General features: G+C 27.1%; 4 protein-coding genes across 4 annotated transcripts; 3 read left to right on the top strand and 1 right to left on the bottom strand.

Moving 5' to 3' along the window:
- Positions 1–219: 219 nt before the first annotated feature.
- Positions 220–5928, bottom strand: LOC130675761 (FAST kinase domain-containing protein 5, mitochondrial-like). The gene is made up of 5 exons (XM_057481602.1): positions 5524–5928; positions 4209–5019; positions 2563–3209; positions 2130–2238; positions 220–504 (listed from the first exon to the last, which is right to left on the bottom strand). Exons 1-5 carry the CDS (start codon positions 5642–5644, stop codon positions 279–281), a joined length of 1914 nt encoding a protein of 637 aa, XP_057337585.1. The 5' UTR covers positions 5645–5928; the 3' UTR covers positions 220–278.
- A 1376-nt stretch (positions 5929–7304) lies between these two features.
- LOC130676141 (ataxin-7-like protein 3) lies at positions 7305–9081 on the top strand. The gene is made up of 2 exons (XM_057482145.1): positions 7305–7727; positions 7813–9081. The coding sequence occupies exons 1-2, from the start codon at positions 7511–7513 to the stop codon at positions 8583–8585; spliced, it is 990 nt and encodes a 329-aa protein (XP_057338128.1). The 5' UTR covers positions 7305–7510; the 3' UTR covers positions 8586–9081.
- A 1450-nt stretch (positions 9082–10531) lies between these two features.
- On the top strand, positions 10532–11792 carry LOC130676109 (splicing regulator SDE2). Its single transcript, XM_057482107.1, has 2 exons — positions 10532–10723; positions 10808–11792. Exons 1-2 carry the CDS (start codon positions 10622–10624, stop codon positions 11642–11644), a joined length of 939 nt encoding a protein of 312 aa, XP_057338090.1. The 5' UTR covers positions 10532–10621; the 3' UTR covers positions 11645–11792.
- Positions 11793–11944: 152 nt separating this feature from the next.
- LOC130676110 (CLIP domain-containing serine protease HP8-like) lies at positions 11945–15510 on the top strand. Its single transcript, XM_057482108.1, has 5 exons — positions 11945–12219; positions 12396–12633; positions 13376–13566; positions 14346–14444; positions 15020–15510. Exons 1-5 carry the CDS (start codon positions 12153–12155, stop codon positions 15337–15339), a joined length of 915 nt encoding a protein of 304 aa, XP_057338091.1. The 5' UTR covers positions 11945–12152; the 3' UTR covers positions 15340–15510.
- The last annotated feature ends 4166 nt before the right edge of the window (positions 15511–19676 follow it).

The following is a 19676-nucleotide window of genomic DNA, read 5'->3' as shown; positions in this document are numbered from 1 at the left end:
TAGTTAGTGTCACCGACATTAATTATTTAATTATTAATTTTTTAAATTTAGTTCCAATAAATTTATATACAGCCAATATATTTTACTGTTAAAAAAATAACAACTATTTTCGTATAATAAAATAATTGAATTATAATTTCGCAATTAATTTAAAAAACTTTATTTCCAAATTAATAAAGATGAGTATGGAAGATTAAAATAAAAAAAAATTAAAAACAATTAATATAAAAGTCATTATATTTTGATGTACAATAAACTGATAAATTTTAATAATTCACTTAAGAATTAATACTAGCTGATAATTCATCACTTTTTAATCTTATTGCTTGTGAGACATATCGTACTTGTTCTGGCTCTGTAAAACTAGTCCACATATCTGAAAATATTGGAATAACCGTGTAATTTGACTCGGTTTTTAATATTTTAATTATCAATGACCACATGCCGGTGAGACGTTGAGAGTTACGTGAGTACGCATGTTTTGGAATATACATGATCAGAATGCTGGAATTAAAATTTCAATTCATTCATTTTTTAAACTTGAATTATACTCAAGGTAAAGGACCCAGTTATTGACTCTGTCCCAGTTTCTGATATTTTCAACTTTATTTTAAATTAAAAAAAAATTGACTCGAATAGATTAATAAATTTGTTTTTAATTTTGAAAAACTTATCCTGTGCCTAATTAATAGCAATAACAAAAATAAAAAGAAAGTATCTTAATAAAAAAAATTTTCAAGTCGGGAGTCGCTGTGGAAGATATTTTATAGTTACAGTGTAAGAAGTTTACGGAAGAGTATTTCAAAATTGAATATGTTATCTTATCACCATGTAACTATAAAAATATAATAAAAAATACATGGATAGGTTAATAATTAACTGTAATTTAGTTTTAAATATTAATGTATCATTTTAAGTAACATTTTATTATCAAAATGTGAGTGTCGATAATTAATCTCAATTTTATAAGTATGTCACAGTTATTGAACCTAAAATTCAATCATGATTTTTCAATATTGGTGATAATACGTTTGTTTACGTGAATATTTATATTGAGGGTGATCTCAGATAGTGTCTCCACTTTTTTAAAATATTCAATGACCTTGAACTGTCATAATAATATTAAAATTTTATTAATCAATTTAAAAAAATTTTAAGCATTAATTGAAAAAGGACAACGCAGTTACAATTGTCGCTGAGATATAGATTTTCTAAAAAATTACTCACAGTTGTTATCAATTAGGAGTTAAACGAAATTCGGCAAATAAATTTAATCCTACAAAATTTGAAAATTCGAATTATAAAATTGACATGAAGATTTTGCTGAAATTTATTTTCCAAATTTAACTGCGTTGCCTTTTTTTCAATTGATGCGTTAGCTTTTTTTTTTAATTAATTATCAAAATTTTAATACGGGCATTACAATTGAAAGTCATTGAATAATTTTAAAAAATAGAGGGCACTGTCCGATAATAGTCTTAATATTTTATAACATAGTTTAAATCGTTTATGTCTAAAAAAAATCGTGTTTTTAACTAATAATTTTTGTTTATTTAAACTTAATATCACGCGGCTTAACAAATAATAAATCATTTTTAAATATCAATGTCAGAAACTATAAAGGCTAATGTGAGTATCAGGAACTACAGTACAGGAAATTTTAAGTGTCAGAAACTAGGGCTTCAAACATTACTTTTTGAAACATTAATTTAAATTATTAATTAGCTTTAAATTGTTATTTTGCACTTATGCCCTTATTTAAAAATTATAAACTTGTTTATTATATAGAATACTATTTATTTAAATTGATTTATATTACTTATCATAAGATAATTTCAGCTGTCACTCTTAAAGTTTCAGAAACTGGGACCCTTACTTTATAATTATTATAAAAATTGGTACAAAATAATGTTTTCATCTCAAATTCGAAATTTATCAATTTATAAAATAAAAGCTGAACTTTCATTAACTTTAAACCGATTTTATATAATTTAAAGTGAATTCAACCAAAACATTTTGAATAATCTATTTTGTATGAATTTTTTAATTGTATATTAATAATCATTAAAGATCTAAATTTTATATTTTGATACATTTGAATTATGATAAAAAAAAGTTGATTAACTTACACTTGGCTATCTGGTATAGGTTTTATGTCACTGAGTTTTTGTACAGAAGGACTTTCGTCACTATTAATAGCGATTGGAAAACCACCTTTTCTCAAAATTATAAGATGATCTAAAATTTAAATAATTAAGTGTTATTTTTAGCTTATTACCAATTTAAGGTGTAACGGTCACCGATTTTCAATTGACTTTATTCAGCAGATAAACATTGAAAACCTCAAATGAAGAGTCTTTAGCATTTTCTTGAACCTCAACAGAGGGTTGAAAGTTTCAAAAATGTTAAATCGTCTCCAAGAAAAATCTTTTTAAAATTCATATTTAATTTACGAGTCCAACAAAAATAGTTCCGTTCATTTCTTCAAGTGTGAAAAAGAGGTCGGGTACCGTTTCGCCTTAAAACAAATCTATGAAATAAAATTAATAAATTAAAACTTACCGATATAATATGCAAAGGGAGTTAGGATGTAACTTTTAACATATTGAGGACCACCGAGAGACGATTCTAGAGCTGATTTCAATGGAAGCGAGGACAATTTGACCTTCGGAAAACTTGATTCAAATGATTCGATAACTTCTTTAGATAATAGCGGTCCAGAATAATCGGGACAAAAACTCATCACAGCGTAATGTAATAATAAAAGATTTTTCTGTTCTTTGTAACTGAATGTTCCTAGCAAATTATTGCTCTCGAATTTTTTGTCTACAAATATTTTTTCTAATAACCGTGGCCAATAGCAATCTAATGATGCTAAAAATAATGCTGTTTTGGTCAATGTCTGATGTCTTGATTCTAAAATTTGTTCTTTCAAAAATGAATCTTTCAGTGAGTCCCAAAATATTGGTTTATAATCAGCTAATGACATTCCACATATTATATCTAATACTTTGTTTGTTTTAAGTTCGCTAAGTATTGATTTATCTTCAAAACATTTAGCAGCGATGTAGTCCAAAATTGCCGATGACGCAAATTTAATTTCGTTCAAATTTGATAAAATAGTCAACGCTATATTAACTCCCATATCTTTAGACACTACCACTTGAACAATCGCTTCTACTAATCCTTCATTATAAAAATAATCCTCTCTATAAGTAATAATAAATTTACACATTAGTCAGTAATTTTAAACTTTATTTATTATTTAATTCAACTAATAAATTTTTATCATTCCAAAAATAAAGGAATATCTTAAATTTGCAGTCTGCAATCGCTAGATGACTGCCAAAATATTTCAAAAAATTAAGATACGCTCAAAATTTGTTTTACTGACTGATACACTGTAAACAATCCGGAGTGAATTCGGAATGATTACGAATTTTCTGTAACTCCGAATTCGTTTCATCACTCAAAGTTTCGGAGTTTCAGAAAAAATCACTCTGCATACGGAGTTTGTTTTTCCAGCGGAGTGATTTCGGATAGATCTGAAATTTATTTCAATCCGCATTCACTCCGATTCGGAGTTTCAATATTTAAATAAATTCCAATTCGGAGTAAATTTCACTTCAAGGGGATTAAATAAAATACAGTCGTCCGCTACGCATTCACACCGGATTCAATCCGCGTTCACTCCGCAAATTTTTTATAGTGTATTTTGAAAATAAATAAATAATAAGAAGTCTACTACCATTTCGGCTGCCGAATGGCCTTTTTTGTATTAAATATCTCGAAAATAGTTACAGTAACCAAAAAAAGGATTAAATTTTTAGGGTTTACCAGAGGTGTTGCCCACAGTTTATAAAGATAAATGTAGTATTCGATTTCAAAATATTTAAACATTTCAATGTTAGTAATTTAAAATATCATTAAAAAAACTAAGAATAAAAAACAAAATGAACATATTTTAGCGCGAAATTTAAATATTAATAGAATTATTGAATTTATAAAAATTAAGATATAAAACTAACTATTATAAAAAACATTTGAAACCGTACAAAGGCACAAATTCAAGTCAAGCTGAGACCTTCCCAGCGATACCAAATTTAATCAAAGTAACTAATTTTTTCATAGATATGGCTTGGAAAATTTTTCTCCATATTTTCATGATATGAGTATAATAATTAATTTAAAATAATAAAAGTACTTACGAGTTTTGTAATTTTAATGCAATTTTACGAATGATAAGTTCTAATCTGTTTGCATGAATTTTATCTACATACTGAATAATAATTTTTTGAACTTTTTGAATCAACTCAACATTTATGTCCTGATTTTTAATCATCAATAAAGCCATCAATATTTTTTCAGCTCTCCTATGATCGATATCACGTTCATTAAATTTATTAAGAGCATTCATAATGTATGGTAAAGTTTCATTGCGAGAATCCAACGTACTCAAATACGTAAGAGAATTTACTAGTGAGTCAAGATTTTCAGTATCAAGCTTTGATTTAACGTGAGTTTGAAATACAATTGGCAATGCCATTTTCAGAGCTTCAATTAGTGGTGTTTTAGTGTTACATCTCGTCAATAAAAAGTCAATAAATATTATCTGCTCTAATGATAAAGTATTTATTGAGTGACGTATTATTTGTAGCAGTGATTGAACAAGAACAGATGATGCTGGTACTTGAAAATACGTTAGTGTTTTAAGTATTTCAATAATGTCACCATGTTGTAATTTACGAATATCTTTCTTAACAATTTCACACAGCGATGCAAACTCTTTTCGCCTTCTTATAGATCCATCGTGAACATCACTCTGTTTATCAAGTGTAAATAAAGTTGACAAAGCTTCAACAGCTTCCAAACCATTCATTCTTTTGAAATTGCTATTGAACAGATCAAAAACTTCTGTACTGTCTTTACAATTTTTCCATCTAAATTGACATCTTTTGTATTGATTAATTTCTGGTGTTTGTTTATAATCAAACACTTGGGGCTGTAGTATATTACTACCTAGAGTATTGAGAATAAAAAAAAAAATCATCATTTAAACATCTGATTATTATTACTATTATAAGAAATAAAATATGAGTGTGAATGTAGCGGATATGAGACAATTTATAAATTTTAAGTAAATTAATTAAAGTAATTAAATTTAAAAAAATTCACGTACTGATTTTTTATTGATCTAGAAACGCAACTTTTAATTTCTATCCCACTTACATTTTATTTATTTATTTCAAAATTTTAAATGACTATAAATGTAGCAGACACACGACAATTTTTTAATTGCATATAAAAAAATTAAATAATTGAAAAAATGAAATTTAAAAAAATGCATGTACTGAATTTCGAATTGCCTAAACATGCATTTTTTTATTTTTATTTTATAAACATTTTAATTTATTATTTCAAAGTTTTAAAAATGGTCAGATGTCCGCTAACTTTACTATCATAAATTTTTAAAATCGCTAATTGTCAGGTACATTTACTCATAATTATATACATTTAAAATACCTTCTGTCGTAAATTTAGCATAAGATGTTCCTAATAATCTTACAGTTGTGTAACGTGATGATCCTAATAAATTCCTTACTGTCATAGACATTTTGAAAATATTATTTACACTGTTTGCCATTTTTTTGATTTTTATAACTGCTTTTTTTTTTAAATATTTATAACTCGTGTCCAGTATCTGGGTGACAAAAAATAACCTCAAAGATACTAATGTATAAAATTAAAACTAGTGACTTTTGTTTATTGTGTGATTGTTTATGTTAATAAGATTAATTCAATCTCTAACTTGTATCATTGATGGTTATTATATCTCATTCCATTTTTTTGATAATTTACTTTTTATTTAATTCGGTAAAATTATGAGACCGACAATCGCGTGATCAGGCGGTTGTGCTTTTTAAAAATAAAACATGTCTGCTAAGAAGAATTTATTTATATATATTTCGATTTGTATATTATTTTAAAAATGATTACAATAAATAATTTGTTATATGTATTGCAATTTTAATTAGTTTATTAATTTCAAGATTTATATTTTTGAAATTTATTTATATTTTTATTTGATTGCTGCAAAGTAGAGGGAAAGGGTGACTTGTGGAAATTCAAATTTGGCGGGTAAATATTTAAAGATAAAGGTGAATTTAAATGAGCAAAATATGTTTTCAATGATCTGCTGCAGCGTAACGTGTAACAGGAGAGTTAATTTGGCGGAAAAATTCAAAATTTGTATTAAAATCATTTGTAACAACAATCATACTGATAACATTAAATAAAATTAAGTGAATATTGCTGCTTCGTCGTAGAAGCTTAAAAAAAAAATGATTATTATAGGAAATGTATGTAAATTTATTTAAGGCGCATTCTGAAATGCGCTGCGAGCAGCTGTCGCGTAGCGCAGTCGCTGTATTCAACGTTCAAATTTTTGCTAAAGTGGGGGCGATCGAATAATTGCCAAATCGATTGCTGTGTATCAACTGGCGGTCGAATAGCAGCAGTCAGTATCATCGACAACGGCAGTAGTAGTCCAGATTCTTCTTTACGTTTAAATTGAAACACAGTATTGCAGTTAATTCGCGAAATTGTTCATAGTAATTATTTAATTAAAATGTGCTGTGTTTGTAAAATTTAAATTGTGCAAAGTGTCTGTGATGTCGTTAAGTGTTAAGTGTTCAGTGCTAGTTTGAAGTGTTGCGAATTGCTGATGCTGATAACTTCCAAGTTCCTGAGCAAAACCATCTAGCATCGTCTGGTGGGAAATAGCAGTTAAGTGACGTTTTTTTAGCTGCAATTTACATTAAATCTCCAAGTGTATTAGGACACCCTTCTGCATATTATTTCCCCACCAAGGTTTGTTCAAACACTTGCGTGTTTTTTTTTTTAATTTTTTAAATATTTGTCTATCATATTCTGCCGCCATTTTATTTTAACCTACGATTTTTAGTTTTCTTCAATTTCTAATAATTTATTTTTCAAATATTTAAATTTACCGCGCAAGATTACTTAATAAGAATAACTAATAAGGGAGCATTCCGAAATGCGATTCGCTACAGCTGCTCGCAGCGCATTTCAGAATGCACCCTACATCAAAACAAAAATTTTAACAACTCCGAATTCAAAAATTGAAATAAAATTAATTGATAATTTATCTCGTTAACGAATTAAAAAAAAAATATATATCGAATTTATTGTAAATAAAAAAAAAGCACACAATGACATCTATTGAGAAAACAAAGAACACCAGGACGATGATTATTGAGAGGTAATGGGTAACGGTCACCTGGCCAGGCTAACTAGTTTACACCTAGACACACACCCATTTAGTTGTTTATAAACTGTCATATTAGTGAGGTTAAAAAATAATTGGAGACAACGAGTCACGTGAATCAGCTGATAAATTTTTCTATCATTATTTATTAGTTCAAGAAAAGTAAATAAACAAAAACAATTGGTGGCAAAAACAATAACAGTAAAAAGTTGTTAAACAAAAATGTCAGTGACAGAGGAAAAAGTACAAGAACTCGATAAGAGTTTTTTAGAATTCATGACTAAATCTGACAATGTTGATCTTGCGACTAAAGAAATTTATGAAGATCTTCTAGATGAAGTATTAATGGGGTTTGTATTTGATGTTCACCGTACTATAAAAACTGGTAGTTCAGATGTCGAAGAAGGTATTCCAGATGATGAGTCTTATGCCATTGTTGGTACGTTTTTATTTAATACAGTTACTTTTTTTCTTCTGTACTTATTTTGAATTAAATTTAATTTCGTTTATTTTAAATAATTTAGATTCACCGGGTCTGGATGTTTTTGGCCAGCATCCAATTAAAAAAACCCAAGAATGTAATTGTCCGAATTGTGATAGAGGAGTTGCGGCATGTAGATTTGCAACTCATCTTGAAAAATGTATGGGTATGGGACGAAATAGTTCAAGAATAGCGTCAAGAAGAATAGCCAATAGTTCAAAAGACATGAGTAACTTTAGTGGTATTGTTAGTGATGATGACGACGATGCGGATTGGAGTGTCGCTAACGACAAAAGAAAACGTAGAAAAGATCGTAACGGTATTAAAAAATCCAAACAACAGCGAAATTCACAAAAAAATGGTGACGCACAATCGGGTGAGCTTCAAATGAGTAACGAAAATTCTCCGTCCAACTACGACAATATGTCTTTAGAAGATAAGCGAACATTGTTAGGACAAATATGTGGTGTTATTTCGGAGCATACTAAAAAACTTTGTACACGTTCTGTTCGTTGTCCTCAGCATACTGATGATCAGCGTAAAGAAATGCGTGCAAACTTGGAAGTCAGTGAGGGCGGACGTCTTAATCAGGATAATTTTCAAATAGACGTTGATATGTTTGATGAAAATGACGGACAGCAATTACGGGAAACACTTTCGAGATGGGAGTGCGAGGGTTCTAATCAGTCAAGTCCGGCAGACTCGGCCTCGACAGCTTCGAACTCTTCGTTCACGAGAAAACGCGAAGGGAAATCGAAAGGAAAAGGCAAAGGAGGAAAACGAGATCGTGTATCCCCCATTTCTCAGGGAGATTAATTAATTTATTTATTTATTTAATCATATCATAGTTATTAAGGTATTATTTTAAATGATATGACTTCGAATAGGTTACTCTGATCAAATATAAATTAAATGTATATAATTATTTATTACTCGGCGATAAATTAATTGTCAGTTTTTCATTTCGTATGAGAATAATTCAAGTTTGTTTATCAATACTGAGTATTGGAATTAATCAACTGTTATATTTATAATTTTTTTTAGAATAATTGATATTGTTATGATTATATTTAATGTGATTTATAATTATTACTAATTTATGTATTTCGGTGAAATGGGTTTGAATCATGGAATTTTTAGTTTGATTAACTAAAAAAAATTTTTTTCTAATTGTACAGTAATTTAATTTTGTAAACTACTTACATTCATGCGACAGGATAATGTTAATTTAAAATCAATTATATATTAAATTTTTTTTTTTAATGTACTCGATACGATCATAAAGTTGTATTGAAAATTTATTTTTATATCTCACTGCTAATAAAAGAGTTGATAATTTAAAGAATTTTTTATATTTATTTTATGTAAACTAAAAAATTCCACCAAATAGTTTTAATTAGTATTTAATTTAAAAACTAAACACTAATTTTCACAAAGATTTTATTTTTAAGAATTTGTAATCGGAGGAAAGTTTTTTTGCTTTTATTCTTACGAAATTATAAAGACTTTTTATTATTTACTTTTTTTTTATTGTGAATTCTTAGCTAAAGTACTTTATTGATCTCAATATTTTAGAGTACTTGAGTTACAACAATGATATTTTTAATCATCTATTTATTTTAGTAAATTATATAAAACTGAATTTTAATATTCTATCAATTCTTCAAACGATCGAAAGTAAATGAAAAATTAAAAAATTTCAAATACTTCAAGGGTTTCATAGCAACTATTACAAAAAATTTAAAACTTTTTTTTATGATACTAAAGTTAGCCGACGTCTAATAATTTCTGGATTTTTTTTCAAAAATAATAAATTATGAAAAGAAGTATTTTAAAAAATTGCACTTATAGTTTCATCAATTTTCTACAAGTGCATATTTTTAGTTTTTTTTTTTTTTTTTTTTGTAATTGATTTACTAAAAAAAATCCGAAAATTTTTAACTGTTCGTTAATTTATGATGCTGAAATTAGCTGACGTCTAATAATTTTTGGATTTCTTTTTAAACCATAAATTAAAAAAAAAAAAAAATTTCAGAAAATTGCACCTGTAGTTTTTTAAATTTTCTACATGTGCATATTTTTAGTTTTTTTTTTTTAATTGTTGAAAAAAAATCCGAAAATTTTTAATTGTCTGCTAATGTCAGGATCATTTTTTTTACAAATACTCAGTGCAAGTTTTTCAAACCGAGTTTATTTTTAATCCGGATTTAAATTATTATTACTAGTATATCTATATATTATTAATGTAAAACTGACGATTCGGTTTGTCATACTCAGTACTCGTGTAATTTATTTAAAAATATTTTATTTAAAAAAACAAAAATTCAATTTGTTTTAGTTTCCAGTCGAATAAAAATAATTATTTTCTCTCCACATCTATGAAGTATTTCCAGTGATCCAAAGAACTAAATTTATTGTAATTTTAATTTTAAAAAAATAATTTATGTTTTTATTAATTAAAGTACCTAAATATAAATTTATTACTGTCAGTCAGTAAATTCTAATTATCTACAATGGATTGAATAAAATTAAATATGACCAGTCGAGATTGGAAATAATTGTCATATTTTTAATTAAAAAATTTTTTCCTCAAATCCTAAAAGTTGAAAAAAAATCAAAATTCAAAAAGTAGATAAGACATTTTTAAAATAAATTTAAAACAAAAACTTTATTTATTTTTCCATTTTAAATATTTTTAAATTTCGCGCGCTTTCTTGCAGCTGAATAAATATGATATATTTTGTGTGAGCTATAAGTTCTGTAGCAAATACGTATATTTACATCCAGTTAAAAATCACAACAAGTTATAAATAAATTTTGTCGTGTATTTTAATAAAGAAAATATTTAAAAAATGTTGAATTTACAATTAGAAAGTGGAAATTGTTCCCTAACAATAATTAACTGTCAAGAAGACATATCAATTAATGAAATATGGAATAATATTGAAAGTAAAGTAAGTATATTTTTTCTAACCTCAACATGTAGTCGTATTTCATACATACGTTAATATTAAATTTAATAAATTAATGCTTTTCAGGGTTTGGTGCGCAAAGATTTTTACATTTTAAATAATGGACGAGTTGTCTATGATGAGGATGCAATCATCTCAGGCAATGTCAAAATAATTCCACGCCTTGTTGGTGGTAAGGGTGGATTTGGTTCAATGCTAAGAGCGATTGGTGCTCAAATTGAAAAAACAACAAACCGGGAAGCATGCAGAGATTTAAGTGGCCGTAGATTGCGAGATATAAATGAAGAAAAACGTTTAAAAACATGGATTGAAAAACAAGCGTTGAGAGAAGAAGAAGCTGCTGAACGTAAAAAGAAAAAACTAGAACGACTTTGTGCGGAACCCAAACATGAATTTAAAGATCAACATTATGAGCACGAGAGATCAGTACTCACTGAGAAAATAGATGATGCTATTGAACAAGGTTTCAAAGTTGCTGTTACTGATAGTTTAGTATTACAAGAAAAAGAAGTTAAAGTTGCTAAAGGAGTTAAGAGGAAGACTATTCTTGATGATGATGATATTGATTCTGATGAATTGGATAGTTCAGATGACGAGGCTCAGTCTAGTCCGAAGAAAAAGTTTGCTAGTGAGAGTAATGACTCGTCAGCTGATGATAAGCACATTAGTTCTTCAGATAATGATGAGTTTGAAAAATCTAATCAGAATTCAGACAAATCTAATGGATCAGAAATTATTGATAACAGTAATGATAAAAAAGCAGCAGAAGAGAACAGCGATTCATCATCGGTCGATAAATCTTCGAACTCTTCAGATACCGATCAAGAAAATAAAGTTGAAATTATAAATTCTACCCTCGAGTCACCGAAAGAATTGAAAGAGAAAGAAATATCTGCAAATTAAATTTAATTTATCGTATTATTATTATATACTTTTTTATTTATTGATAAATTTTTATGAGTAAAAATTTATAATAATTTTGAATTAGAAAATATTTATAGATAAATTTGAAAGTAACGAAATTTGAAAAATAAAATATTTAAGAACACAATTAATTTTTGTTGTAAAAAATTTTTTTTATTTATTACGTCAACTATTTGTTGAGTTATAAAATGAAATAAAATATTTTCTAATAAAAAATTGGTTCAGTTGTGATTTAAATTAACGAGGTTGTTATCTTGACATTTTAGTAGCAACAGAGCCAATTATTATTTGACTGGATTTTTATATTACTCTTTCATCGTTATATTGTTCTTAGGTAATGGAGATAAGCTGACCTTGATGTTAATACATCGATATTGCGCTACAGATTGATTGTAGTGTTCACTTGGCTATAAGCATATTTGTAACAATTATTTATTATTTATATAAATAATAACAAAGTTTATTATATATTTTACTTATAAATAAAATGGATTATAGTCAAATTTATTTTTTTATTTATCATATTATTTATTTCATATTGTTTTGTAAATCCGGTAAGTTAATTTTATTAATTTGCAGATATTAATTATTTAATAATAACTGATAAATTATCACTTTTTGAGGAATTAATTTCCTCTCAATGATTTTTTATTAGAAAAAATATTTCATTAATTCAAAGTATAATATTGTGTTTTAATTTATTTTATCGAAAAAAAACAATAATTGAAAGCTGATATCACAAAGCACCCTAGTTGGATGCTTTTAGAACATAATAAATGTGGAATATCAAATACCGATCGAATAATTGGCGGTAAAAATGCTTCAATGGGAATGTACCCTTGGATTGCAAGAATTGGATACAGTAGTGATTTAACTGGGTCCGATATATCATATCGGTGTGGTGGTACTTTAATTAACAAACTTTATGTAGTAACTGCTGCACATTGCGTCTCTAATTTACCTGGCAGGTATATCGTTTTGAAACTTGTTTTTTTTTTCGTGGTAATTAATGTACCTGAAGGTCGGAACGTTTTTCGCAGAATGAAAATGAAAAAACGAAATGAAAAGTAAAAAATCGACTGGATCTAGATTTCTGAAATGTTTCGCATAGGTACTACATTGTAAAAAATTTCGATGTAAAAATGGACCCGGAGAACTTTACACGGCCGTTTACGCGCTTTTACACCAAGACATTTACACTACACCGGGTCCCAAAAAATTTTTAGTGTAGTATGCCAGTCAAAAATTGCAACCAATCCCAATTACCCCTTAGTCACCTTTAAACAGTAAAGTTACATAATTTTTTTTCATTTTCGTTGCACGAAAAACGTTTCGATCTTCAGATACATGCACTGTAAAAAAATAGCGGATTAAATGCGGACCGAATGACTATTTATTTATTTAATCCCCTCGGAGTGAAATTTGCTCCCAAGGGGAATTTATTTTAATACTAAAGCTCGGAATCGGAGTAAATGCAGATTTAAATAAAATCTAGATCACTCTGCTGAAAAGACAAACTCCATATTTACTCCGTATGCCGAGTGATTTTATTTAAAAATTCTAAACTCTGAGTGACGGAGTGAATTCGGATCTAAACAAAATCCGTAATCACTTCGAATCTACTTCCGATTTTTTACAGTGTGTAATTTAAAGACTAAGATAATTTATTGGTACGATGTATACATTTATTTATTATTTTTATTAAATTAGTTTCAAAGTAACGGGAATACGATTAGGTGAACATAATTCTGAGACTAATCCTGATTGTGAAAATGGTTACTGTGCGGATCCTGTTCAAGACTTTAAACCTATACAAATGTTAGTTCACAAGCGATACAATACACCGCATTTTAAAAATGATATTGCTTTAATCAGATTAGATCGACCTGTAGTTTATAATGGTCAGTATTATTATTATCATTATTTTTTTAATTTTATTATTATAATATTAATCTTCATTAGTACATTAGTCTCTTGAGTTTATAATAAATAAATATATTATGTTGCAATATAGTAAACGTAACATAAAAGTTCTTGATAAAGAAAAATTATATTCTTTTATAATTTTTCTTTTATAAAAATTAAATTTCTTTCAATATTGTTATCAATTCAATTCATTTTTGATGCCTCGATTTAACTTATTTTTTATGCATAAAATAGAGAATGAAAAAATGAAATAAAATCAGATTCGTTAGAATGAGTATTTTAATTGTAAATCAGTCGTTAATTTTTTTGGAGTAAATTATAAAGAATAAAAAAACGGTCACTTGTGTATTGATAAATGTTGATGTAAAGTACACTCTCTTAAAATGAATCAGTGAAAAGACGTGCAACTCGGTAATTATTCACTGCTAATCAGTCCCAAGTATATCACTGGTTCAATTAGTGATATACTTAGGACTACTTTCGCAGTGATTATTCACTGATTGGAGTACTTTTCACTGATTCATTTTAAGAGAGCACTAATATGAATAAATATATGTAGGGTAGAAGTAGCATTTATGGCCACTGATAAAAGTATCTTTGAACACATTTTGAAACATTAATCATGTCGTTGCGACTTTTACAAATTATTTAATTAAAATTTTATAAGAATCCAAAACTGGACGTAAAGTGGCCAAAAATGGTACCTCTCCCCTACATATATATATATGTATTATATTGTTTTAATTTGATACAGGATTTGTAATGCCTATATGTATGCCCGCTGGAGATTTATTAAAAAAAAATCTGACAGGAGGAATAGCTGAAACTGCAGGATGGGGTATTTTTGATATAGGTAAATATTTAAAACAAATGCATTGGCTTTAATTGGCAACAAAAATTTTATTGTATACATTCATTTTTAATATTCAAAAAACAATAAACTGGAGCATTTTTTTTTATTTTATATTTTATACTCAAATAGATTATTAAATTTCATATCGTTAAAATAATTACCTGAAATAAACAACTTTCATGATATTAATATCTGTTAGTTCAAATATAGAGTTTGGATAAATATAAAATTTACTTTGTTTATTAATAAATATCTTTTTCCATACAGCGAAATTTTTCATTTTGAATTTTATAAGCTCGAATTCATTTTATATTTAATAATAATTAAATTTACTGACATAAAAATATTTAATTTAATTTAAAATTAATTTAACAGATAATGTATATTTTAGGACACGTTAATTAAATTTTATCTTAACTTTTATTGTCTTATTTAAAAAAACTTGCACATTTATTAATTTTATGTATATTTTAATCAAGTGAATTTAAAATTATAATTTTTACTTAAAATTCCTAAAACATGATAAATTTATTTCAGTAAATAATAATAATTTATTTATATTAAATAATTAACAGATCATCCAAAATCGAGTATAGTTCTTCAAACAATAAAATTGCCTATTCTGGAGACTTATATGTGTGTTAGGTCATTTAAAAATCAAGCTCAAATCGATGACATGCAGCTGTGCGTCGGTGGTACAGTTGGTAAAGATTCCTGTACTGGTGACAGCGGTGGTCCATTGATGAAAGTTGAAGCTTTAAATGATATTCCTAAATATTATTTAATTGGTATTGTATCTTTCGGAGCTAAACATTGTGGTCAAACAGCTATGCCTGCTGTTTACACTAGAATAACTCGCTATTTATTTTGGATTTTAGAAAATATATCACCATAATTTTTATTTAAACTTAGATAAAAATTTATTTAGCTTGATGATTATTATTAATATAATATATTTTTAAAAATACTATTTGTTATAAAAACTTTATATAATAATATTTTAAGAATAATTATATTTAATTTAATTAATTAATTAAAAAAAATTTTAATTGTTTAATAAATATAATTACACTAAAAATTATCCATGATTTTTGTCAATAATAATTTAAATTGCACAGAAAAAAAGGATTTCTTGGCGAAAGAAACATTTTGCATTATGAATTGAAGACAAAAACTTTCTTAGGACGAGAAAAAATTTTCTTAGAGCAAGAAATCCTTTTTTTCTGTGTAAAATTTTAAATTATTTTTACTTTTAAATACCAAAATAATTTTTTATTTCGAAATTTTAATTAAATAATATTTATATTTTTTCAGATCAATTGTATATGAAATATATAATATTACATTATTATTTAAAACAATAAAAACGATTGTATTACATATATATTTTAAAGTACTGGTCGGCAGTGGTTACAAATATGAGCGATAAGGGAGTAATCAAATTCTAGATGCTCTGGGCATATCGCCTACGATCGATACATCAATTAATTTATAAAAGAGGCACCTGGCCTTTATACGATGCTGGTAGCCCCATCTGATTCACCCCTGTGTGGCCTTAGCTACTTTAATATATCAACGATCCGGCTTGTAGCTTTTAATTATCGGAACTATGCATATAAAAAACTCCTATATCCCCCACTTGCCAACAATTAAGTGTTGTTAGGCGAAGCCTCTGTTTTTATTGCTTCGTTGAACGAGCGTTAGTTATTTTGTGGCTTCAACTCGCTCTACACAATTATGTCACTTGTCATGTTTTATTAATTTTATTGACAGGTATGCTAAAACTACTTTGCCAAATTTCTTTTAAATAATTCAAATTTATTACTTGCCATACACTCTATAGTAGAAAAGCATTTTTTAAATGGAAGCATAAATTAAGTTCACTGCTATTTCATATCTAACCAGACGGTTTTACTTATTTATGTCTTATACTTATAAAGGATTTATTTAAGCTAATGGAATAAAATTTTGTAAACGGAGTAATTTTAACACATTGGGGATTGACTTTTTTTTACATACAGGAAAGAGATAAGTGGGCTCATTTTTTTTTTCTTAATAATTAAAATTACAATCTGCTAATTAACAATAAGTGATTTTTATGATATATATTACAGGTGCTAAAGGTAAACTTTATAGCTTGTGAGGTATTTAATTAGTTGAATCGGTTTTTCAGATCTGACGGTTTAAATCTTTTCAATCTTCTACTAATTTACTCGTTGTTCAGTAGGTTTGTGAGTAGAGTGTTGGGGTAATTTATTAATCTTGTCTGGTAGTTGGTGCTGAATTGTTTTATTTCAGATTTTACTGTTTGTATTCCGAGATCTCTGTGTATGATCTTGTTTGACACAAACCGTGGTGCGTTAACTATAGTCCTAAGTGTTTTGGGCTGGAATCGTTGGAGTATTTCAATATTGGAATTGCTGGCAGTTCCCCATAGTTTTACGTCGTAAGCCCAAATCGGTTTTATGATTACCTTATATATTTTTACTTTGTTGTTAAGAGATAGTTGGGATTTCTTGCCAATGAACCAGTATTTCGGCTGCCCAATTTCAAAACAGTAACTAACGAAATAAAATTTTTGAAATATGAATTGAGTCATTTTCACAAGACTCCACTGAAACTAAAAATACCAAAAAATCGATTTTATAAAATTTGTCCCTTACTGTGTTTTGAAATTGGGCAGCCAATATATGTATTTCTCATTTTGAGTTCCAGTTTTTTTTTTTTTTAATTTTAATGTGCTTAGCCCATGTCAACTTCCTGTCCAGGTGCATTCCCAGGTATTTGACCTTATTTTTGAATTTTTAAAAAATAATTTATTTGATAAACTTCAAAATAAGTAAAATTTTGCAAAAGACTACTTATGTTTTATTTTTTTGTTCTACTAAAAATTTGTGAAAAAAAAAATCGTTGTAATAAGTTAAATTTAAAACCATTCTCTTAAATATTTGAATATTTTATAAATAATTATACTGTTCATTATTTTCAAAACATTAATTCTTTTTATATGTATACTTGATAAAATTTTTTTGAAGACTGTAGTATTAATCCCCCCTTTACAGAGTTTGATAAAATAATAAATTTTTTAATATTAGTTATTTATTCTCAGAGATTAAACCATAAAAAATGAAATAAAGTAAAGTTATAAGTTATAAATTTAACAACAATGTTATCTTAAGATTTCATGAATCAGGAGTTATATTACTTTCTGGGTGCGTTAACTGAAGAATTTTTCAGTACAACATTACATTACATTAGTGTACAATATATGATGAGGGCTCTTTCACAAAAGGTAGAGAGTTAGGGTCATAAGGGCTCCTTGATATAAACTCGAGTCCGGCTGGATGAGATCTTATTATGACGCTCGTCCGTAATAACCGTCTTTAGGTGTTGGCTTGCCTGTTTTAAGAATATACCACGGAGAATGAATCGTGGTTCTGGCACATTACTGAACTATTATTGTAACGAGGTCCTTTTTAGTCACGTTCAACGTTTTACGGACTTTTAACACTCTGAGTGCAGTAGAGAACAGATCAAGTGCGGTCATCAGACACGTGCTTCCTCTTTGGTCTTAATACACAATGATCATCATTTTCTACATTATCTTTTTACTCATTTATAAATAAAAACATTTTTTACTATTTCCAATAAATTATAAGCTAATTTTATCAAACAAGCCAAACTCAGACCAATCAGAGTTTCATGTTTTGCTTTAGCTTTTGTCTGCTAAATTCATTTTTGGATTCGTGTTGGCTCTATATTAAGAAAAATAATTTACGAATTCAAGTAAATGCATTTTCTTGACCGATTACTTTTTAAATTAAGTAAAATTTTTCTAAATTAAATGTATATCTATTTCATTCGAGTAAATCTTATAAATCAGGGACGATTATTCATGTTTCTGAAGATCGGAACGTTTTTCGCGCAACGAAAAAAAAAATTGGGAAGTAAAAAATCTACTGGATATGCCAAGATTTCTGAAATGTTTCGTATGTAGATGCTGGTGAGTCAGCTAAAAATCTTAGGCCACCCCAAACCTCCTGAACTACCCCTTAAGCAGTCGAATTTCATAAATTTCTTTCATTTTCGTTGCGCGAAAAACGTTTCGATCTTCAGGTACGTGATTATTCACTTGATTAAATAAAATAATTTATTTATTTATTTATGTAGTTATATATCCCCTATATATATGACACATTTTCTGGTAACTACAAGTTATTTTTCTCAGTGAATTCAAATTAGATTTGTATTTTATAGACCTTAAAATAATCATCTATCATTCTAAGCAACTAGATAGCCAACAGTTAAAATTGTACATGCGCTAAATTTAAAATTGTTTCATTATTTAAACCTTCAGAGATTTAAACTCTACATTTAAAGCGTAACGGTAACCAATTTTCAATTCCTTTTAGTTCGATGAATAAATATCGGACATCTAACATGTAGAGTCTTTAGCGTTTTTTAAAATACTAACAGAAGGGAGAAGATTTCAAATTCTTAAAAATTCTGATTGGTCTTCGAAAAAAACCGTTTTGGAATTTCCACACGGAAAGAAATTTTTCGCGGATACCACTATGTTGTATGGTCGATTCTACCATACTGTATGGTAGCAAAGATTTTTTCTTTCGTTTAAAAATTGTGAGTATAGATGATTTGACCATCACAGGAATGGTAACATTCACGATAGTCATGGCGGATGAGGCTATGTCAGTATGGGCGTCAAGCCCATACTGCTTGGCGGTATCCACAATGCTTCTGGTAGATAACGCTATTCAATATTGTCAAATTACTTATGCCAATATTGTAGTATTACCAAAGTTTATTTGATTCAAAAAATAGGTTATACTCCCATGAAAAAAATTTATAAAAAAAATATATGTTAAAATATTACAAAAGTATATTTTTCATATAAAAAAAATGTATTAAAAATACATAAAAAATATATAAATATATATAAAAGATGTATAAAAAATATATTTTAAATTGCTAACCTTTAGCTGATTTTCATATATTTTTTATATGTTTTAAATGTATTTTGAATGTGTTAAAAATATATCTTAGAATATATAAAAAAATACATATATATAAAAATATAAAAAAATTATATAAACAATATATTTCAAATATATAAAAAATACAATTATGGAAATATAAAAAATATATATAAAAATTATATTTTTACTGTAACCAACAACTTAGAATAAAAAATATATAAAATTTATATAAAAAATG

The sequence above is a fragment of the Microplitis mediator genome, chromosome 10 (genome assembly GCF_029852145.1).
Source record: "Microplitis mediator isolate UGA2020A chromosome 10, iyMicMedi2.1, whole genome shotgun sequence".
NCBI lineage: Eukaryota > Metazoa > Arthropoda > Insecta > Hymenoptera > Braconidae > Microplitis > Microplitis mediator.
The sequence above is the reverse complement of the archived record's forward strand: the minus strand, read 5'-3'. Positions and strand labels throughout refer to the sequence as shown.